At 50.6% G+C, this 20,430-nt stretch overlaps 1 protein-coding gene across 5 annotated transcripts in view; it reads left to right on the top strand.

The window, feature by feature from the left end:
* WDTC1 (WD and tetratricopeptide repeats 1) overlaps positions 1 to 15,312 on the top strand; it is a 65,889-nt gene extending 50,577 nt beyond the window's left edge. For 3 of the 5 annotated variants that reach the window (XM_035019380.1, XM_035019381.1, XM_035019384.1), the window contains 10 exons: positions 564 to 746; positions 1,504 to 1,598; positions 2,015 to 2,130; positions 3,558 to 3,633; positions 4,226 to 4,334; positions 5,673 to 5,846; positions 8,905 to 9,140; positions 10,622 to 10,802; positions 11,729 to 11,921; positions 13,324 to 15,312. In XM_035019380.1, coding sequence (XP_034875271.1) covers positions 564 to 746; positions 1,504 to 1,598; positions 2,015 to 2,130; positions 3,558 to 3,633; positions 4,226 to 4,334; positions 5,673 to 5,846; positions 8,905 to 9,140; positions 10,622 to 10,802; positions 11,729 to 11,921; positions 13,324 to 13,521 — 1,561 coding nt within the window. In that variant the 3' untranslated portion in view covers positions 13,522 to 15,312. Of the gene's footprint in view, positions 1 to 563; positions 747 to 1,503; positions 1,599 to 2,014; positions 2,131 to 3,557; positions 3,634 to 4,225; positions 4,335 to 5,672; positions 5,847 to 8,904; positions 9,141 to 10,621; positions 10,838 to 11,728; positions 11,922 to 13,323 lie in introns of all 5 variants that reach the window. The other 2 variants (XM_035019382.1, XM_035019383.1) reach the window with 2 other exon arrangements.
* The last annotated feature ends 5,118 nt before the right edge of the window (positions 15,313 to 20,430 follow it).

Genomic DNA, 20,430 nt, shown 5'->3' with positions numbered 1-20,430 from the left:
AAGAATAAGATTGTGTGAGAAGCCTATTTTAGGTGCCTGGCCCACAGTGAACACTTGAGAAATGGGAATGGTTTTTCAGGGCGCCTGGCTGGCTAAGTCAGAGGAGTGTGCAACTCTTAATCTCAGGGTCATGAGTTCAAGCCCCACACTGGGTGTAGAGATTAGTTAAAAACAAAATCTTTAAAAAAAAAAAAAAAAGAAAGAAAGAAATAGAAGTGGTGGTTTTTGGGGTTTTTTTTAAAGACTTTATTTATTTATTTGACAGAGAGAGAGAGCAAGAGAGGGAACACAAGCAGGGGGAGTGGGAGAAGCAGGCTTCCTGCGGAGCAGGGAGCCCAATGCAGGGCTCGATCCCAGGACCCTGGGATCATGCCCTGAGCCAAAGGCAGATGCTTAATGACTGAGCCACCCAGGCGCCCCAGGAGTGGTGGTTTTTGACATTCTTATTATTTAGGAACAGGTCAAAGCTGCTCCCAGTTCCTTTGTATAACAAGACCTTAGCTTCTCCCCCGCCTCACAGGGAGGACCCAACACCTATCCCCTAACGCTGTCCTCTCTCACAGCCAGTATGACCTTCGGGAGAACAGCAAACACTCGGAGGTGCTGATTGACCTGACAGAGTACTGTGGCCAGCTGGTGGAGGCCAAGTGCCTCACCGTCAACCCCCAGGACAACAACTGCCTGGCTGTAGGGGCCAGTGGGCCCTTTGTGAGGCTCTATGACATTCGCATGATCCATAACCACAGGTATGACTAGTTCGGCCTCCCGTGGGCAGGCCTCTGGGAACCTGCTGCCCCTTTCCCTCGTTGCCATGCCCTCTTCTTTTTGAGGTGGGTTTTTAAATTTTTGTGATTTTTTTTTTAAATTTAATCCATGTTTGTTTTGGAAAATAATGGAAAGTAAAATGAAGAAACAACCCATAAGCCACCACCTGAAACAAATCACTGTGTATAGTATTTGCTGCTTGTTCTCTTCCTGCAAGTATTTGTACAGAGTTATAATCTTGTACATGTAATTTCTTTTTTGTACATTTAAAATGTACATTTTATTTTATTTTTTTTTAAACAAATGTAGAATATAATGAGAAGCTCCATATAAGTCCCAGATCTGAGCAGCTCTGCCAGCCTGGGTTTTCAGTTGACTCCTGGGACAAGCGCAGGGATGTCTGGCCTGCTTTACTTTCATTTGTGGGTTTGGGCAACCACTGCTGTTCCTCACACTACATGACCTGGAGTGGACCTTGAACCTTAACTTCATCATCTGTAAAATGGGGATAATAGGGTGGTCATGAGGACCAAGGTGATGGATAGGACCTACTTGTAAAGCACTGTAATGTATGTGGCCATGGCTATCTATTTGGTGAAACTGTGGGGTTGCTCAGGTAAGGAAGAAAGGCACCCCCTTTCAAAGATAAAAATTTAGGTTTTCCTCTAGGGATTGTGGTCTGGTCTAGCCAGGGGTAGTGCTAGGGGTTATAACCTATACGGTTTGCCTTCCCACCAGGAAGAGCATGAAGCAGAGCCCTTCGGCAGGTGTCCACACCTTCTGTGACCGGCAGAAGCCTCTTCCGGATGGTGCAGCCCAGTATTACGTAGCAGGTAGGGCTCAGTCCAGCTCTGGACCCACATTCTTGGCTGGGCGTTGACTCTCTTCAGGGCAGTACAGGGAGATAGCATGGCGTGGTGGTCAAGAGCAAGGGTTTTAGAGCAAGGCAGATGTGAGCTTTCATCCTGACTGCTATTAACCAGCCATCCTATGACCTTTGGCAAATTACTTAGCCTTGATGAGCCTTAATTTCTTTTCCATAAAATGGCATTGTAATGATTAATGAGATAAAGTATATAAAGCAATTAGCCTAGTGCATATAGTAAGTGCTCAACACTTGCAGCTGCTTTTATGATGAAGATAATTGCTACCATTATTGATATGGTTGGCTTCACACAACTCCCTTCCCCTCTGGCGGGGGGGGAAGATGGGGAGCCTCACATTAGGGTAACTGAGCTGCTCCCCGCAGGTCACCTGCCAGTGAAGCTGCCTGATTACAACAATCGTCTGAGAGTGTTGGTTGCCACCTATGTGACCTTCAGCCCCAATGGCACAGAGCTGCTGGTCAACATGGGAGGGGAGCAGGTAGGTATGGTTGCCCAAGGTGGCTCTGCCCCACCACCACCCCACATTCAGCAGCCAGGGCTTATACCTCACTTCCACTGCCATGAGGCAGACAAGAAGCAATAGCCTTATTGCAAATGACTGGTGAAGTGTAGGAGCAACATGGCATCATTGGAATTCCCAGAGAGGTGCCCTGGCCTTGGCTTTTGCTTAAGCTTTAGAACTGACGGACCTGTCTTCAAATTCTGGCCTTCTGTGTACTGTGAGTTTGAACTGTGAGTGTCTTCATTATTCTGAGCCTCAGTTTCCTCATCCTCCATTTTCCTAGGAGGAAACCCTGGGGCTCAGAGCCAGGCTTTGGGTTAAGACCAGCTGTAGGAGTGTTCCTTGATAATGGGCAGTTACTAACCCTTCCGTTTCCGTGTTCTCGGTCAGGATATTTAGTAAGCCTTGCTTAAATCCATTTATTTTACAAACACGCACTGAGCACTTACTCTGGGATTAGCATTATTATAAAGATGAAGGAGACAAATGTGAAATACGATCCAGCCCAGGTTGACAGGGGAGACATGGCAAGTGAACCAGTTGATGACATTACAAGGCAAGGCGGATTATGTACCAAAGAACTGGGATGGAGAGCAGGTGAATATGGTTCTGGCTTCAGATTGCTGAGCCATCACCTGGCCTAAAGATAGCATAAGGATGAATAGAAAGGCAGTCTAGCAGAGTGGTTTAGAGCCAGACAGACTTGGTTTTGGGTCCTGGCTGTACCACATGCTGCTTTTATGGCCCTGGGTAAATAAAGTCTGAGCCATATTTCTTCATCTATAAAGGGGGTGATAATAATAGTACTTCTTGGGACACCTGGCTGACTCCGTCGGAAGAGCATGCAACTCTTGATCCCTGGGGTCGTGAGTTCAGAGTCCCATGTTGGGTGTAGAGATTACTAAAAACAATAAACTAAAGAAAAATAATAGTACCTCTTCATGATGTAGTTTCTAGGATGAAATGAGGTAAGTCATAAAAAACATTTGGAGTTCCTAAAGCAAAGTAAGACTTGAATAAACATTAAATAATAATAGATAATGTTCACTGAGAGAAGTAGGTAGCATTGTTACTTTGGACAAATTGCTTCCCTTCTCTGAGGTTTCAGTTTTCCCATCTGTAAAATGAGACATTTGGCTTTGTGACCTCTGAGGACCTTTCCAACTTAAACATGTGTTTCTAATTAATGACAGTGTTTTAAGCAGTCCTCCCTCAGGGCCGGGAACTGGGAAGATGTTCCTGCCTGAGGTTTGCTCCACAGGAACCCCTCCTGGCCTTGCCGGATGGCTCCCTGCTCAACACTCTGTGTTCCTGAGAGCCATCAAGCCACCAAGGCCTTGCTCACGGCCAACCACATTCTTAGCTCACAGCCTCCGTCTCTTTTCTTGACCCTTCCACTCTAGGTCTATTTGTTTGACCTGACTTACAAGCAGCGGCCATACACCTTCCTCTTGCCTAGAAAATGCCATTCCTCAGGGGGTAAGTTCTCTCTTGGGGTAGGGTATCTCTGCTGGGGAGCTAGGTATCTCAGCAAAGTGGCTGAGAAAGCTGCCCATTCCCTTGTGCTGTGGCTGTGATCCTCCGAAAGGACTAGATTCTCTGAACACTCTCTACAGTAAGAAGGGAGATAACAGTAGGTCAGAGAGATCTGTCAAAGGGGTTTGCATCATGGCCCTTTTCACTTCCCTCTGAAAAAGCAGTTTTTTCCCGTGGCTTGTCTCTTGAGGACCTGAAGTACTTGCCCTTCCTTTCTCGTCCTGGATCAGTCTCCTCACTGTCTCCTTCCTGGGGCCTACAGTTGATTTAGGCACCCCTCCCTCCCTTCCCCACACCCAGCTAAGGGTAGTGCCAAGTTGAAGCTGTGTCCCTCTCCAACCAGCAGAGGGCGCAAAGGCTTTTCCTTATGCACTTGCCTGCCTGTCAGAACTTGCTTTCTGGGAATGGATCTAACCCTGGGAGCATGGTCCACAGTGGAACCATCAGATCCTGTGATGGAAGCTGGAGGGCTGCTGAGGAGCAAATGAGGAGCTCCTCCTGAGTTGTTGTTGTTCTTTCTCCCCACCCCTGCCAGAAGTTCAGAACGGCAAGATGTCCACCAATGGTGTATCCAACGGCGTGTCCAATGGCCTGCACCTTCATAGCAATGGCTTCCGGCTGCCGGAGAGTAGGGGACATGTCAGGTGAGGCCAGCCTGACTTGTCCAGCTCTCCCAGTCCCAATTACACCTTATGGTACCTTACAGTATAATTGGAGGGAAGAGCATGTGTTGTAAACCTTCCATCCAGGTACATACCTCAGAGTCTGGGGACTGGGGCAAGGGATGTAATGGAGTAATGAGTAGTGGTTCCAATACTGCTCCTACCTGGTAGGATTCCAGTCATGCTCAGACTGAAGCTCCAGTCCCTTGGTATCAGTAGCTGGGGCAGAACCCAGGGGCCAGCTGCCTCTTAGTACTGAGCTCTCTCTTTAAAGGTATTCCACATAGATGGGCTTCCCCCATTACATTTTTCTTTGTCCCATACCATCTTTTGGCCTCTATTCACTGCCAGGCCCAATGCTGGGCTTTGGATATAGAGGGGTTCAAATCCTCTAAACTTTGAGAGAAACAGAAGTCTCTTTAGAGAGATCCGTGGGAGGAACTTGGGTGGGCACACAATTCAGCTCAGTGTGGAGGCTGGTGGTTAGCTACTATCATGCCCAGGAGTTTGATTAAGAATTGCCTTTGGGGAGCACCTGGGTGGCTCAGCCAGTTAGGCATCCAACTCTCAATTTCGGCTCAGGTCTTGATCTCAGGCTCATGAAATTGAGCCCCGTGTCAGACTCCACACTCAGCACAAGTTGGCTTGAGATTCTCTCCTCCCTCTGCTCACACCCCACTCACGTGCGCGTGCTCGCTCCCTGTCTAATAAATTGAATCGAATCAAATCGAATTCCTTTGGGGTGCCTGGCTGGCTCAGTCAGTGGAGCATGCAGCTCTTGATCTCAGGGTCATGAATTTGACCCCCATGTTGGGGGCATAGAGTTTACTTAAAAAAAGAGAGCGAGAGAATTGCCTTTAGCCTATCCATGACAGCTTCATTTCTGTTCCTCTGTTTTTTTTCACTGGTTCAGAGTCTCTGGACATGTGCCTGTTAACCTATTAAGTAACCCAGGCCAAGGATAGAAGTGCTCCCGTCTTCTAAATGACAGTGCAGATCCCAGGGACCAAGAAAATACGGGTGGCGGGCGCCTGGGTGGCTCAGTTGGTTAAGCGACTGCCTTCGGCTCAGGTCATGATCCCGGAGTCCTGGGATCGAGTCCCACATCGGGCATCGGGCTCCCGGCTCAGCGGGGAGCCTGCTTCTCCCTCTGACCTTCTCCCTTCTTGTGCTGTTTCTCTCTCGCTCACTCTCTAATAAATAAATAAAATCTTTAAAAAAAAAAAAAAATACGGGTGGCCCTCAGGCAAGGCTGCAGACTTCCTGAGAGGCTGCTCTGACCTTCTTTGGCTGACCTGACTTGACTGTCCTTCCCCATAGCCCCCAGGTAGAGCTGCCCCCATACTTGGAGCGTGTGAAACAGCAAGCCAATGAGGCCTTTGCCTGCCAGCAGTGGACCCAGGCCATTCAGCTTTACAGCAAGGCCGTGCAGAGGGCCCCTCACAATGCCATGCTCTACGGGAACCGAGCTGCTGCCTACATGAAGCGCAAGTGGTGAGTGGACCTGGGCTAGGATGAGGGATGAAGGCAGGGGACCTGATGGAGCCAAGTTGCCGAGGCCTCCAGGGAAGGTGGCAGTGGCATCCCACTGCCTCTTAGAGCTCCTTAGGCCCAGGCTTCTCCTCCCCACCTCCAGACTAGAAGTCAGGAAGTCTCAAGCACCAAGAAAGGTCACAGTGAAGTAGAACATGTTCACAAGGAGCTTCAACATGGTGTTTTGTTATAAAGTGAGATGGCCACTGGACAAGTAGGACTTGAGAGAATGATTAATCCCAACTGTTGGATAATTGTGCCTTGAATTGGGACTATTGAAGGAGCAGTGGAATTCTTGCTAGATAGAAAAGAGGCATTTGGTGAATTCAGTTGGTATCTGTCTGAAATGATTCTGCAGCTCCTTGACCTTGGGGCTTGCTTTCTTATGCTCTTAGATCATTGGACTAAGCACAGACAATATACCAGAGATCTGAAGCTGGCTGTGGGTCATGTTGGGTCATAGTGGCTGGTGGTAAAGGGGTAAAGCGGGTTCCTGAAGAATCTGCTATCTTTGGAGACCATCAGGGCTCCCAGCCCTTCTGCCTGCGGCACCAGCAGGCAAGCAGGCAGGCAGACCCCATCCCCCAGCCGGGGCCAGGACTGGAGATGGATAGAGCTGGGCCCACAGCCATTTCTGCTCCGTCTGGCATCCGTCGGCTCTGCCCAGACAGACAGGCCAGCTGGTGTGCCATCGTCTGGCTGCAACAAGGCAGGCCAGAGAGGGAAGCGTAAGAAACCCACCCAAGTTAGCAGGATGGTAGATGGGGCTTTGGGAAGGTGCCCCCATAGGCCTTAGCTCAGGCATCAAGAGTTTGCCAAAGACTCAGATGGCAACCTAACCCAGGAGGTGATGGTTTGGGGGGCCATCCTGAGGTGTTTTGCCTCTCTGTCCCAGGAGTGGGGTAGAATGCAGGGTCCTCATCCATGCTTTAGACTGAGAGCTGTTTCACTCTTGCATTCTTGCTAAGAGAGGCTGATGGGTGCCCTTGACATGTTCTCTGAACTCCTACTATGCACTAGATAGCAGGGACACAAAGTTCTTCACTTTTGAGTTCCTGTGCTCCAGAGTGCCCAGCCTCTGGATAGAGGACAAAGACATGATCAGGGTTCATCATGATGAGGCAGGAAGCAGTGAGTCTTTGAGTGGTCAGGTAAAAGGACTGTGGGCACTAAGAAAAGTTAGGTCACTTTAGCTGGGGTCAGGGAAGTGTCAGGAAGATGAGGTGTCTGATGGGCTTTAAGTGTGGGTAGACTTAGGCAAGGAAATGAAAAGGAGGAGGGGATTATGGGGAAAGGACATTCCCAGGGAGATGAATGGTGTGAACAAAGGCATGGGGGTGGGGGACTGACTGAAGAGCTTGTTTGCAGAACAACAAATCCATTTGGCTGGAGCAGAGGGTTCTGGAAGGGACTGGCAGGAGATGAGTCTGTGAGGTAGCCTGGGGCTGGCCTGGGAAGGACTTGGAATGCAGAGTGGTGGCGTTTTGGCCTGGATTCAGTGGGATGATGGGCAGCTACTGAAGAGTTTCGAGCCGGAGAGGGATGTGCTGAGGGCTGCCCTTTCAGGGAGATTGATCTGGCAGTGAGTCTGGATGGGTGAGCCCTGGGGCCAGCCTGCTCTCCCCATCCCCACATGCCTGCCAGTGACCCGTAGAATGTCACATTCTGTCCCAGGCCAGTCTCTCCAGGGCTGCCATCTGCTCCTGGATGCGGTGGGAGCTGTCACCCCTTGGCTCCTGGTTGGTCTCTGTCTGGCTCTCTCCAGGAGCTCTGAGGGGCACTCTGCAGGTGGTAATTGGGTTTCTGAACAGTGCCTGCTCCTTCATCACAGCCAGTCGTTCTGACGCAGGCCATACCCTCAAAGCACTCTGTCCCCTGCCTGCTCCCACGCTGGTGAGCTGCTTGTTCCTGATCTGAGCATGGCTGCTGCAAGGGCTGGATGCTCCCTCTGAGTGCTGTCGGGAGAGGAGAGTCAGGAGGACCTTTCCCCTGTCAGGCCTGCTTTGGCCCTATGCAGGAGGGTTGTGAGCTGGGCCTTGGTGGAAGGAGCATCAACTCTGGGGAGTGCTGCTTGGCACAGTTGGGTTCTAGGCCCGCCTCAGCCCATCAGGGAAAGGGAAGAAAAAGAAAAAGGCTACCAAAGGAGAAGTGGCTCCTGTGACCTGTCTGGCTCTCCAAACGACAGGTGGGAACAGATGAGAGGTGCTGGAGGAGTGTAGCCTATATTCTGGCACAGGGTGGGAGAGCAGGGGACTTCTCCTTTGACCCCTCCCCTCTCGCTCTCCCCTAAAAACCATCCCCACTTCCCTTCATCCATGCTTTGGGAGGTTGAAGAAGTGAGTGGGGATAATTTGGTGTTCCTGGCGTGCACATCCCCCTTCGCCATCAGCTTCTAGAGAGCTGACTCTGCCAGTCTGTCAGGCCCCATCCTTCAGCCCCGGGAGGTAGAGGCCACAGCTGCTGTGGATCAGTCAGCCAGGACAGAGGGGGGTCTGGCTGAGGGCTTGCTGCCTGCTGGTCAGACCCTGAGTCCCCAGCCTGGCACTTCTGGCTTCCCCAGACCGCAGAACTGTCCTTGAGGGCCCCCCACCTTGGCCATGGCTTTGAAGACCAGCCGGGGGGATTTGAGGAGGTAGTTGGAGGAAGAGAGAAGGAGGGCTTGGGGAGCCTGAGGTGGGCAAGATGCCAGGCCTTCTGCTGCAGAGCTGCGGGTGCCTGGGGTGAGCCAGTGCGCAGTTGCACTCTGTGCCCAGCAGAGGGCAGCCTGACACTGTTTTTCTCAAACACACACCCCCATCCCCCAACCCCCCCAAGACTTCAGGGTTCCTGACTCATCTTAACATACTCTATCTCCTGGGGAGCAAGGCCTGGGCTGAGCCAGGGTTCTTTTCATTTCCAAGTACCCTCGCCCTGAGATCTGTCAGAGGTGGGCTGAGGTGGCCACAGGAAGCAGAGGCAGGGTGGACTCCTTGCTTGCCAAGTGGCCCCACCTCCAGGCCACGCTCCCCTGCCTTCCCAGGGACGGCGACCACTACGATGCCCTGAGAGACTGCCTCAAGGCCATCTCCCTAAACCCATGCCACCTAAAGGCACACTTCCGCCTGGCCCGCTGCCTCTTTGAGCTCAAGTATGTGGCTGAGGCCCTGGAGTGCCTGGATGACTTCAAAGGGAAGTTTCCGGAGCAGGCCCACAGCAGCGCTTGTGACGCACTGGGCCGCGACATCACGGCAGCCCTCTTCTCCAAAAATGACGGTGGTGAGTGGGCACTGAGGAGGGGGGTGCTGTCTCTTTCTATTTGAGGTCCTATGGGACATGCTGGAGAGGACATGGTTCTGAGATTAGAGAGGCCTGGGTTCAGATGCTGATTCAGAAATCATGTGACTTTGGGACTCAGTTTCCTCATCTGTAAAGGCAGAGTGATAACACCTCCCATTTAGGGTTTCTGTTGAGGATTCGGAATAGCATGTTTAAAGCACCTGGCGTAATGCCTGGGACTCAGGACAGGAGTCAGCTGAGCCCAGTGAGGCCATCCGCATAGCTCCAGCTGGGCCTTCTCAGCTGCTCACAGGGCCTTAGCCGTGAGTAAGGGGCAGCAGCTGGGGGTTGCACTCACTCCAGTTTGGATGCTGGCAGTGGAAATGCCTCACGCATGGGGTGTGGAACCTTTGGTTCCAGCCTCAGCTCTGCCATGTGGTCACCATGTGACCTTGGGTAAAGCACAGACTCCCTGAACCCATTGCCTTACCCTCACAGAGAGCATTCGAAGCCCTGTCCAGCTCACCTCAGTAGCATTGGAGAGTGAGTTGGGTTTTGTGATGAAACGTGAACTCACTGGAGGTAGATGTGGATCCTCACCTCTCTCCTATGCAGTTTACTAACCATGCGATTGATTGATTTGTTTGAATAGTTACCAAGCATCTACCATGTGCCAGGCACTGTGCTGGGTCCTGGGTGTACAGCTGTGGACAAGGCAGATGGGATTTCTGTATTCATGGAGCTTACAGCCCTAGTGAAGGAACCAGGCAATGAAGGAGAGATGGAGTGTGATGAGAGCCAAGGAGGGCTGATACAGTATAGCTGCATGGGGCAGGGCTTGATGTCAGGCTGGGGTTCTAGAGGAGGAGACATGTAATCAGAGATCTCAAGGGTGAGGAAGAAGAGGTAACTAGATACAAAGTGTAGCTGTGGGAGGTGAAGACTTCCTGGCCTAGGGACCAGCTATGCAAAAGCCCTGAGGCAGGCAGAATCAAGGCCCTTTTAAGGCACTGAGAAAACTGTTGTGATTTTACCCAAGGCACTGAACCGGTCAGTGCCTCATTTGGGATCTATAAGTCGTCTTCCAGGGAGGAAGGGCTTGGACCTTACTGCCTTCAGACCTGTGGGTCTATTTAGAAAAATCATCCCTTCAAGGCTCTCAGTAGGGCTTCACCTTCCCTCCCTGCCTCTTATCTCCACAGAAACAGACTGTGGGCCTGTGCATCCTTGGGGCTTCCAGACATGATTCAGGGACCTGAGCCAAGGCCCTCCTAGCGTCCGAGGTCCCCTTTTGAACATCCTCAAGGGCTGGGTCCAAAGGTGCTTCTTCCTCACAGTCATTGCCAGCTTTCCAGGGTAGGGGTAGAGGCAGGCAGCCCTACATTGTCAGCACTTGGGCTGAAAACAGGGCCAGGCGTGGAGACAAGGTAGGGGAGGGGAGAGAGGGACAGGTCTCACCTTTCCTTGCTCTCTGCCCCTAGAGGAGAAGAAGGGAGCCGGTGGTGGCGGTGGCGGTCCTGTCCGCCTCCGCAGCACGAGCCGCAAGGACTCCATCTCCGAGGATGAGATGGTGCTGCGGGAGCGAAGCTACGACTATCAGTTCCGCTACTGTGGCCACTGCAACACCACCACGGATATCAAGGAGGCCAATTTCTTTGGCAGGTCCGAGGCCCTGAAGAGGAGGAGGGCACAGCCCGGTTGGCAGCAGGAGGTTGGGGGGGCACGGGGGCATAATGCTTTTAGAAAAGTCTCAAATCCCAGCTCTACCTGTATCCTTCACCAAATGGTTTCACCTCTGTGGGTCTCAGTTTCTTCATCTGTAAAATGAAACCAGCCATCCCCACTCATGGGGTCATAATAAGGTAATCCACAAAGCATCCAGCAGGGCCTGGACTCTGCCTTTATCCCGCACCTCCTCTCTCTCCATCTCCATGTGCCAGAGCTTGGTTTCTTGATGTGGATGCTTGGAGCTTCCCTCTACTGGGGTATGAGGCAAGAGCCCTCAGAGGCTGGCAGTCTTGGCACACTTGTGTGCTCAGAACTGTGCCCCTGGTACTGAGGGACATAGCCCATGTCTCAGACCCAATCACCCCCAACCCTCCTCTGTAGATGGTGTACTTTCTTTGGGCAGGTGAAACACTTGACTGTCGAGAGTCTCTCCATCAAGATCCCCTCTAAGTGTCAATGGTGTGTGAGGGGCAGATGTACTGTAGGGTGGGGGTTCTGGACCCAGAAAGGCTAGGACTGCTGAGGGAAGGCTTAGACAAGAGTGTTCCCAGAGACGTAGGAGATGCAAAATCTGATCCAGCACCCAGGGAGCTTATAATGTGCCTTGAGGGAGAGTATCTTCGAGGTACCCAAGCAGTCCCTGATCCTGAGCCTAATAGCTGCACAGCGACTAGGGCTCTGCAGAATGGAGAGGGTTACGATGTGTGGGGGAGTTCTGAGCCATGTGAAGACCCCAGAGTTCGGGGGGAATGAGCAGCTCCAGACTTCCCTGCTCCCCCTTGCCCTAAGCCACACAGCCTCTACTTGAGGCTGTAGGGCAGTACCCCACCTGACCTCCCTGCCCTTTGCCCCTCTGCCAGCAACGCTCAGTACATCGTCAGTGGCTCTGACGATGGCTCCTTCTTCATCTGGGAAAAGGAGACCACCAACCTGGTCCGCGTGCTCCAAGGGGACGAGTCCATCGTCAACTGCCTGCAGCCACACCCCAGCTACTGCTTCCTGGCCACCAGCGGCATCGACCCTGTTGTGCGGCTCTGGAACCCCCGGCCAGAGGTGAGGGTGCAGAGAAGATGGCCAAAACTAGACAGGGAGAAAGTCTGGGCTGGACCCTGTGCAAGGCCCCTGGCTGAGCCTGGGAGGATTGCGAAGGGAAATGAGTCACCCAGAGACTAGAAGCTGCTAGGATGAGGGAACTCTTACCCAAGGGCCCAATGCTGTGTCAAGGTGGGAGCCCTCAAATTCTGAAAGTGCCAGATGCAGTAGGCAATCCCAGGGGCAGGAGTAGGTGCCTGCCTTCTGGAGGCATATCCCTGAGCAAGCGGAGAAGATGAGACTCACATACAGGAAACAGTAACCAGGGGTGCAGGAGATAGGAAGGGAACCAGAGCGTCTCCAGCACCACCTCATGAGAACAGTACCTCAGGGGCTCCCTAGGGACCTCATATACCACTGCGTTGTGTCCTCCCCAAAGCTGGGCAAAAGCCAGTCCCTTGGTTACATGGAAAGTATGCAGGCTTTGGAGTCTGGTGAGCCTAAGTGTGAATCCTGGTCCCTTCACTCACTGCCTAAGGGACTCAACCATCTCTGGCCCAGGTTTTATCATCTGCACATTGGAATGGGAATGACAGCACCACCTCAAAAGGTTGCTTTAAGGATAAAGAAGTGATGCCAGTGAAGTGTCCAGTCCACAGGGACACTTAGGATGGGGTGGTCCCCTCCACTCCCAGGGTGGGTAGCCAGGCAGGCTGGCCTGAGGCCTCCCCTGCCCTCTGCCTCACTTCTTCCCCTCTCTAGCCAGCAAGACAGAAGTCAAGTGGTGTATCTAATTACAGAGGCAATTTACTGTGAATTTTAAAGAGAACCCTATAGGCCTGTCCCATGAGGGGAGAGGAAAAAGATAAAGGAAGGATTGTTGGGAGTGATGACAGAAAAGAGTAGGATGGGGGGGTGTTGTCTGTGCCCCCCACCTTGGGTATCTAGTAGGTGTGCCCAACAGACCCTGGTGTGAGTCCTCTCACATATATGTCCATGTATGGGCCCCCCATGTATATAACCCCATGTGGTATGTCCCCGTCGTTTCCTGTATGGGGCCCCACCGATACGTAACCTGATATGTGTATGCCCCCCCAGTATGCATCCCAGCATGTGCACCCCCCACGTATACCTCAGTGTATTGTGTCCGCCCAGTGTATATTACCAAATGGGCGCCATATGTATAACCCCATGTGGTGTGTCATCTCCCTCACATCTATATCCTGGTGAGCATGTGTCCTGTACATATCCCCGTGTGTGCATTCCCTGGCACCCAGATACACATATGAGTATACGTACAAATCCCAAGTACATCTCCTGGTATGTACAGCGCCTTCTACATATATCGCTCCATCTGTGTGTGTGTTTGCCGACCTCCCCACACACACATATATCCCAGTGGTATGTGTGCCTTCCCCCACAGAGTGAAGACCTCACAGGCCGAGTTGTGGAGGACATGGAGGGTGCTTCCCAGGCGAACCAGCGGCGCATGAATGCTGACCCACTGGAGGTGATGCTGCTCAACATGGGCTACCGGATCACAGGCCTGAGCAGTGGGGGTGCTGGGGCCTCTGACGACGAGGACAGCTCCGAGGGCCAGGTTCAATGCCGGCCCAGCTAGACCCTCCTAGCTCTGGTCCCCAGCCCCTGCTACTGGCTGGACCCTTCACCATGGGCAGGAGGTCAGGGGGTTCTGTTTTGGTTTGTCTTCCCCTCCTCCCCCCATTTTTTCATTTCCCTGTTTTGTTTGTTAGTTTGGCATTGGGGGTGGGGGGTTGCTACAACTTGCTGGCTTTCAGACTTTTGGGCAGATTGCCCCTTGACTGGCCCCAGCTCTGAGCAGAAGAGCAGGAGGGGAAGCCCCTCCAAATACCCCCCACCTCCCACTTCCATGTTCCTGGCGGGCTCTGGCCTGCCTCAGGTTGGGAGGCAAGGGCTGAAGCTGTCTTCAAGGATTGCCCTACACTTCAGTTGGCGACAGGAAGGGGAGTGGAATTCCAGTCCGTAAGGGCTAGCCTTGACCTGTTGCCACTCTTGCTCCTACGGGCAAGGCTAGCTCCTCTGTGGCTTCAGGGAAGGTTCTGAAAAAGGATGGGGTCCCACCCTCCCTCCAGAGCCACCATGTCAGGGTGGAAGCAGAAGGAAGGTGGGAGTCCTGCAGTAGGCGAGGCCAGTCCCCTGCCTGGGCAGGAGAGCGTCCTCGCCCTTCTCCCAGTGCTGGCTCTGGACCCCGCGCCTGCGCTCACTGGCCACCTCTGGGGGCTTAGCCTTTCCCAAGGGCCCTGGCAGAGGGTGGAGCACCACGCCATACCCTTCTGCACTGCACTACGACCACTCCCACTCCCCTTTCTGGGGGCTCCTTGGCCTCACTGTGACCTTTCTGCCAGAGCTCCCAGCCAGGCCTACTCTGCTGAGGTGGCGCTCCCTGCTAAGGGCCCTTTCTGCCCTCCCTCCCACCCCACGTGCTGAGCCGCCACAAAGACCAAAGAAGTGATGGCTTTTCTCTGTCCCCCTGCTGCTCTGGGGGGAGGGGGGTGGGTCTCCTGAGCCACTCAGATGGGAAAATCCCTAACTTGGCCCCCTCCCTCCTCAGCAGCCCCAAGCTTAACACTGGACAGCAGTCACCCCACCACTCACCAAGCCTCTCTCTGCCCCCTTGGCTCTCAGCTGGGAGCTGCTCCTGATAGTTGCTCAGCCTTCCTCCTCTCTCCCCCCTCTTTCCCCTCAGTGCTTACTTGGCTCCAGCCCTCCAGCTGCAGCCTCCCTTCTTCCCTCCCTCCGTCCTTCCCTCCCTCCGCCTGGTCTCTGCCAGGTGCCTCCTCTCAGTCAGGCTTCAGAGCAGCCCTGGAGACAGGAGGGCCATGTTAAAAGCTTTTTCACAGTTTTAAGAAGGGGGGGGTGGTGAGGATAGTGGTGGGGGGTCTGGCACCATCTCGTCATTGCTTTAATCCCAGCAACACAGGTGGCAGCTTCTTCCCCCTCCGCCCCACCCAGTCCCTCTCCCACCCCTCTCTCCTAGCTTGGTAATGAAGTATATTTATTGGTGAAGGAAACAGCTGCTGCTGCTTTTCCTGCTGCTGGGACTTGCTCCCCTGTCTCTTCTCCATGACCTTTCTCGAGCCAGGGAGGGGAAAGCAGGAGTGCGGGGGCTGGGCCCTGGGGCCCAAGGACCAGCAGGGGCCCCTTTTGCTTTCCTGTGTTTGAGCCACCTGCCATTTCCTCTCTCCCTGCCTCCCCCCCCCCCCCCCTCCCTGCCCCCCCCCTCCCTGCCCCCTGCCTGCCCAGCCTGGGCCCTGCAGTGTGGAGAGACACATAAGCCTTACTGTCCTCTGGGGGCAGGAGCCGAGCCTTTTTGTTGCTCCGCTCCCAGGAGAGTGAGGGTGACGCAATTGATTAAAACCATTTTGTTCTAGGTGTGGCTGCTGGCATTTGTGGGGTGCAAATGGGTCTTGGAACCAAAGTGAGGGTACCTGATCCCTCACCTCTGTAGCTATGTGACTTTGAGTAACCACATTCTCCTGGGTAGAATGAGGCCTGCCTTGCAGGATCCCTGTGAGCATGGGCACCCAGCATAGCGGGGCTGAGTGCAGCAGAGCCTGGTACTGGTGGTTGTGAACTGCAGGAATCAGCTTTCCCTCGCCAGGCTGTTCTCTCATCTCCAAAATGAGGAGGTTGAAGTCTTAGTGGCTTTTCAAACTTCTAAAATCAACCCAAACAAGAAATATACATTTTACACTGTGACCCAAGATACCCATGCTTATTTGTGTGTATATAATGAACATAAGTTTTACGCAATAATATTTGCCCTTGCTACATGCAGTGTGTTCTATTTACCATTATGGTGTTTTATGAAGGAGAAAAAATGCTGGCTATAACCCACTAAATGGATTTCACAACCTACAGTTTTTTGATGTGCCCTGGATTAGAGGATATCTTAGACCAGAAGTTCCCAAACTTTCTCAGCTCATAGCACTTACCCAGCATTAGTGGCTCGGTAATTTTCTCACAGAGCTTCTAAACCAAAAGAAATGCCTAACAGTTCTATTTATCAAGTAATTATACTCAAATCACATACTAAGGACTATGTCTTACCAAGTCACTGTTTTAAAAAATAATAATACATATAAACTAGAAGAAACAATACTTTTATTTCATTCTTAAATACAGCAATGGGATCTGTGTGCTTGTTGGGCACTATAAAGCTCGTTGGATTTTCTAATCAGACTGGACACTACTACCCTCACTTCCTGTTCCACATTGACTTTCAGTGGCTTTTTATCACAGCAACCACCAAAGACCCAGCTTCTCAAAGATGACCTAACCAAAGGAATGTATCACAACCTGAGGATGAAACTATGATCTACCTTGAGCTAGTAGATCTCTCCGTAGCCAGCAGACGTTGAGTATCTCCCAAATTTAAAATCTCTTACCACGCCCCCTATGAATTTGCTATGGCCCCCCAAGGTTGTTGATGCACAGTTTCGGGACTGTGGTTCAATACTGTGGGAACAATAACTTCACTACTGAAATTTTGTTAATTCTTCTGTTTGTACATTTGGAAAGAACAGGGAGTGATGGGAAGGCAGCAGGGTATGCTAGGGTATTCTTGGTTTAATTCAGGAGACAGGAAGGAGATCCTGACAGAAACAGAAGCACAGTAGGTGGTGTTATGAAGCAGGTGCTTTGGACCAGTATCACTTCTTTGTGTCCAAACTGAAATCTGCAGAAACTTCTTCTGCAGACCAGGCAAGGGAGGGACAGTGTCCCAGGTCAAGAGAGTAAAGTCCCAGATTCCCTCCTGGAGCCCGAATGATTCAGTTCAGCTGCACAGTAGAGGGTGGAGTGGCTCATGGGCTGAAGGGGCAGTCTAACTGTAGAGGACTCCCTGTGCTTGACAAGAGGCTGTAGGCTTGGCCCTGTAAGCAAGGAGGAGCCACTGGAAGACTTCATTCGCCAGGGGCTCCCTTTCATTTGGAGTTGGTAATCCCCCCCCACTTTTTAATAGACTATTTATTTATTTAAAGATTTTATTTATTTGACAGAGAGACAGCGAGAGAGGGAACACAAGCAGGGGGAGTGGGAGAGGGAGAAGCAGGCCTCCTGCTGAGCAGGAAGCCCAACGCGGGGCTCGATCCCAGGACGCCGGGATCATGACCCAAGCCGGAGGCAGACGCTTAACCGACTGAGCCACCCAGGTGCCCCCAGACTTTATTTTTTAGAGCAGTTTTAGGCTTACATTCAATTGAGCAGATAGTACAGAGTCCCATATATCCCCCTCTCTCCCTGGCTCAGATTCTCCTATTATTAACATCTTGCATTACTGTAGTGTGTTTATTATAATTAATGAACCAGTATTGATTTTTTTTAAGATTTTATTTATTTATTTGTCAGAGCAAGCAAGCACAAGCAGGGGGAGCGGCAGGCAGAGGGAGAAGCAGGCTTCGCGCTGAGCAGGGAGCCCGACACAGGACTCGATCCCAGGACCCTGGGATCATGACCTGAGCCGAAGGCAGACGCTTAACCGGCTGAGCCACCCAGGCGTCCCTGAACCAGTATTGATATATCATTATTAACTAAAGTCCCTATGGTTCACTTTCTTTATTGTATAGTTCTGTGGGTTTTGACAAATGTATAATGTCATGTATCCATCATTACACTGTCATACAGAATAATCTCACTGCCCTAAAAATCCCCTGTGCCCCAGCTATTCAGCACACTCACACACACACACGCACACGCACACACCGCTTAGGGGTAGATCTGACAAAATATGTACAAGATCTATATGAGGAAAACTATAAAACTCTGATGAAAGAAATCAAGGAAAATCAGAATAAATGAAGAGATACTCCATGCTCATGTATAGGAAGACTCAATATTATTAAGATGTCATTTCTTCCCAACTTGATCTATAACTTTAGTGAAATCCCAATCAAAATCCCAGCAACTAGTTTTGAGAATATCGGCAAATTGATTCTAAAGTTTATATAGAGAGGCAAAAGACCCAGAATAGCCAACACAATAATAAAGTCAAGGAAGAACAAAGGAGGATTGGCATTACCCAACTTCAAGATTTATCATAAAGCTACAATAATCAAGACAGTGTGGTACTGGCAAAAGGACTAGACAAATAGATCAATGGAATGAGTATAGAGAACCCAGAAGTAAATCCACGTAAATATAGTCAGCTGATCTTTGCCAAAGGAGCAAAGTCAATTCAATGAAAAAAGGATAGTCTTTTCAATAAATAGTGCTGGATTTAAACACTGTACACCATTCACAAATGTTAACTCAAAAGGGTTCATAGACCCAAATGTAAAACAAAACAGTAAAACTTCTAGAAGATAAACAGGAGAAAATCCGGGTGACCTTGGGTTTGGTGATGAGTTTTTAGAAACAACATCAAAAGCACAATCCATGGAAGAATTGATAAATCGGGTTTCATTAAAAACTTCTCCACGAAGTCATCGTTACGAGAATGAAAAAGCCAAGGACTGACCAAATATTTGCGAAACATTTCAGATAAAGGGTCTGTACCCCCAAATATACAAAGATCTACAAAGAACTCTTAAAATTCAATATGAAGACTAACAACCCAATTTAAAAATGGGCAAAAGATCTGAATAGACACTTCACCAAAAAGGATATACAGGGGACTAATGAGCATACAAAAAGATGCTCAGCCCTATGTCATTAGGGAGTTGCAAATTAAATCAGCAATGAAATCCTATTACATACCTATTAGGATGGCTAGAATCCAAAAACTGACAATACCAAATGCTGACAAAGATGTGGAGCACCGGGAATTCTCATTGCTGGTGAGAATGCAAAAATGGTACAGCCACTTGAAAAGACAGTTTGGCAGTTTCTTACAAAGCTAAATATAGTCTTACTGGAGGATCCAGCAATTGCTGTCCTTAGTATTTACCCAAATGAGTTGAAAACTTATGTCCATGCAAAAACCTGTATACAAATGTTTGTAGCAGCTTCATTCATAATTGCCCAAAACTGGAAGCAACCAGGAAGTCGTGCAAAAGGTGAATCGACAAATTGTGACAGAGACACACAATGTATTATTCAGTGATAAAAAGAAATGAGCTATCAAGCCACAAAAATATGGGGGAAACCTAAATGCATATTGCTTAATGAAAAAAGCCAGTCTGAAAGCCACACTGTATGATTCCAAGTATATGACTTTCTGAAGAAGGCAAAACTAGAGGGAGTAAGAAAGGTTGCGTGGTGCTCCATTTTTAATGTGTTTCTGCATGTGTGACTCACCCAAAGCTCTCACCAGCCCTACGGATAAGAGAGGCGGGCGGGGTCAGATGAGCCCGCCCAGTGAATGTACAGCAAAACACTCTTTTTTTTTTTTTTAAGATTTTTTTTATTTTTAAGAAATCTCTATACCCAACCAACATGGGGCTAGAACTTACAACCTCAAGATCAAGAGTTGCAGTCTCCACCGGCTGAGCCAGCCAGGTACCCTGGCAAGCAAAACAGACATTAGAATTGGGCCCCCTGTGGGGCACCTGGGTGGCTCAGTTGGCAAGCATCTAAGTCTTGATCTCAGGGTCATGAGTTCAAGCCCCTGCTGCCACACTGGGCTCCACACTGGGCAGGGAGGCTACTTAAAAAAAAAAATTGGGCCGCCTGTGTTTGTGGTGGGTAGGTGTGGCCTTAGAGGCCTGTTCCCAGTCTCTGCTTCAGCACATGCTGAAATGTGGGTGCAGAACGTAAAGGGCAATGAGAGACTATCTAGCTCAGAGGTTCTCCACTCTAGCTATACCATCAGAATCATCCAGGATACTACTACTACTTTTTTTTTTTTTTTTTTTTTTGAGAGGGTCGGGGAGTGGCAGAGAGGGAGAAAGAGAATCTGAAGCAGCCTCCATCCATGCTCAGTATGGAGCCCTCAGGACTCTGAGATCATGACCTGAGCCGTCCAGGAGCCCCTCACCTAGATACTTTAAAAACTACCAGTGTCCCACCCCAGAGATTGTTTTAATTGATCTGAGATAGGATCCAGGCATCCATCCATTATTTTTAAGCATCCCAGATTCATTCTAAGTATGGCCAGAGCTGAGGATCACTGATCTAGCCCTAAACTCCACATTTTCAGAAGAGAGACAAGGAGTTCCAAAGAGGGGCAGGAAAAGGGGATGGGCTGTCCAAGGAACCCAGTGAATTAGAAGCAAAACCAAGACTGGATCCCTAATCTCTGATTCCTAGTCCAAGTCTTTAAAAATCATTTTCTTACTTAAATGTCATGATCCTTTTTGAGCTCCTCCTCTGTGCCTAGCACTGGCTTAATGAAAGTGCACACAACAGACTAATCCCTGATCTCCTGGAACCTCCACATTATCTGGAAGACGTGCGATAGAAATGCGGATTGTGCGTGGTCCCTGAGCATTGGATTTCACTGGGAATCATGAGTCCTCCCCTGTACATTCTGCCATGGAGTGCCCCACCGTTTGCCAGGCTCTGTGTCTGGCAGGGGTGGTGTGGGAGGAAAGCATTCTGATGGACATGA

Source organism: Mirounga leonina, unplaced genomic scaffold, assembly GCF_011800145.1.
Source record: "Mirounga leonina isolate KUSES-001 unplaced genomic scaffold, KU_Mleo_1.0 Mir_173, whole genome shotgun sequence".
Lineage (NCBI taxonomy): Eukaryota > Metazoa > Chordata > Mammalia > Carnivora > Phocidae > Mirounga > Mirounga leonina.
Note: the sequence above shows the minus strand (reverse complement) of the source record. Positions and strands in the feature narration are given on the sequence as shown.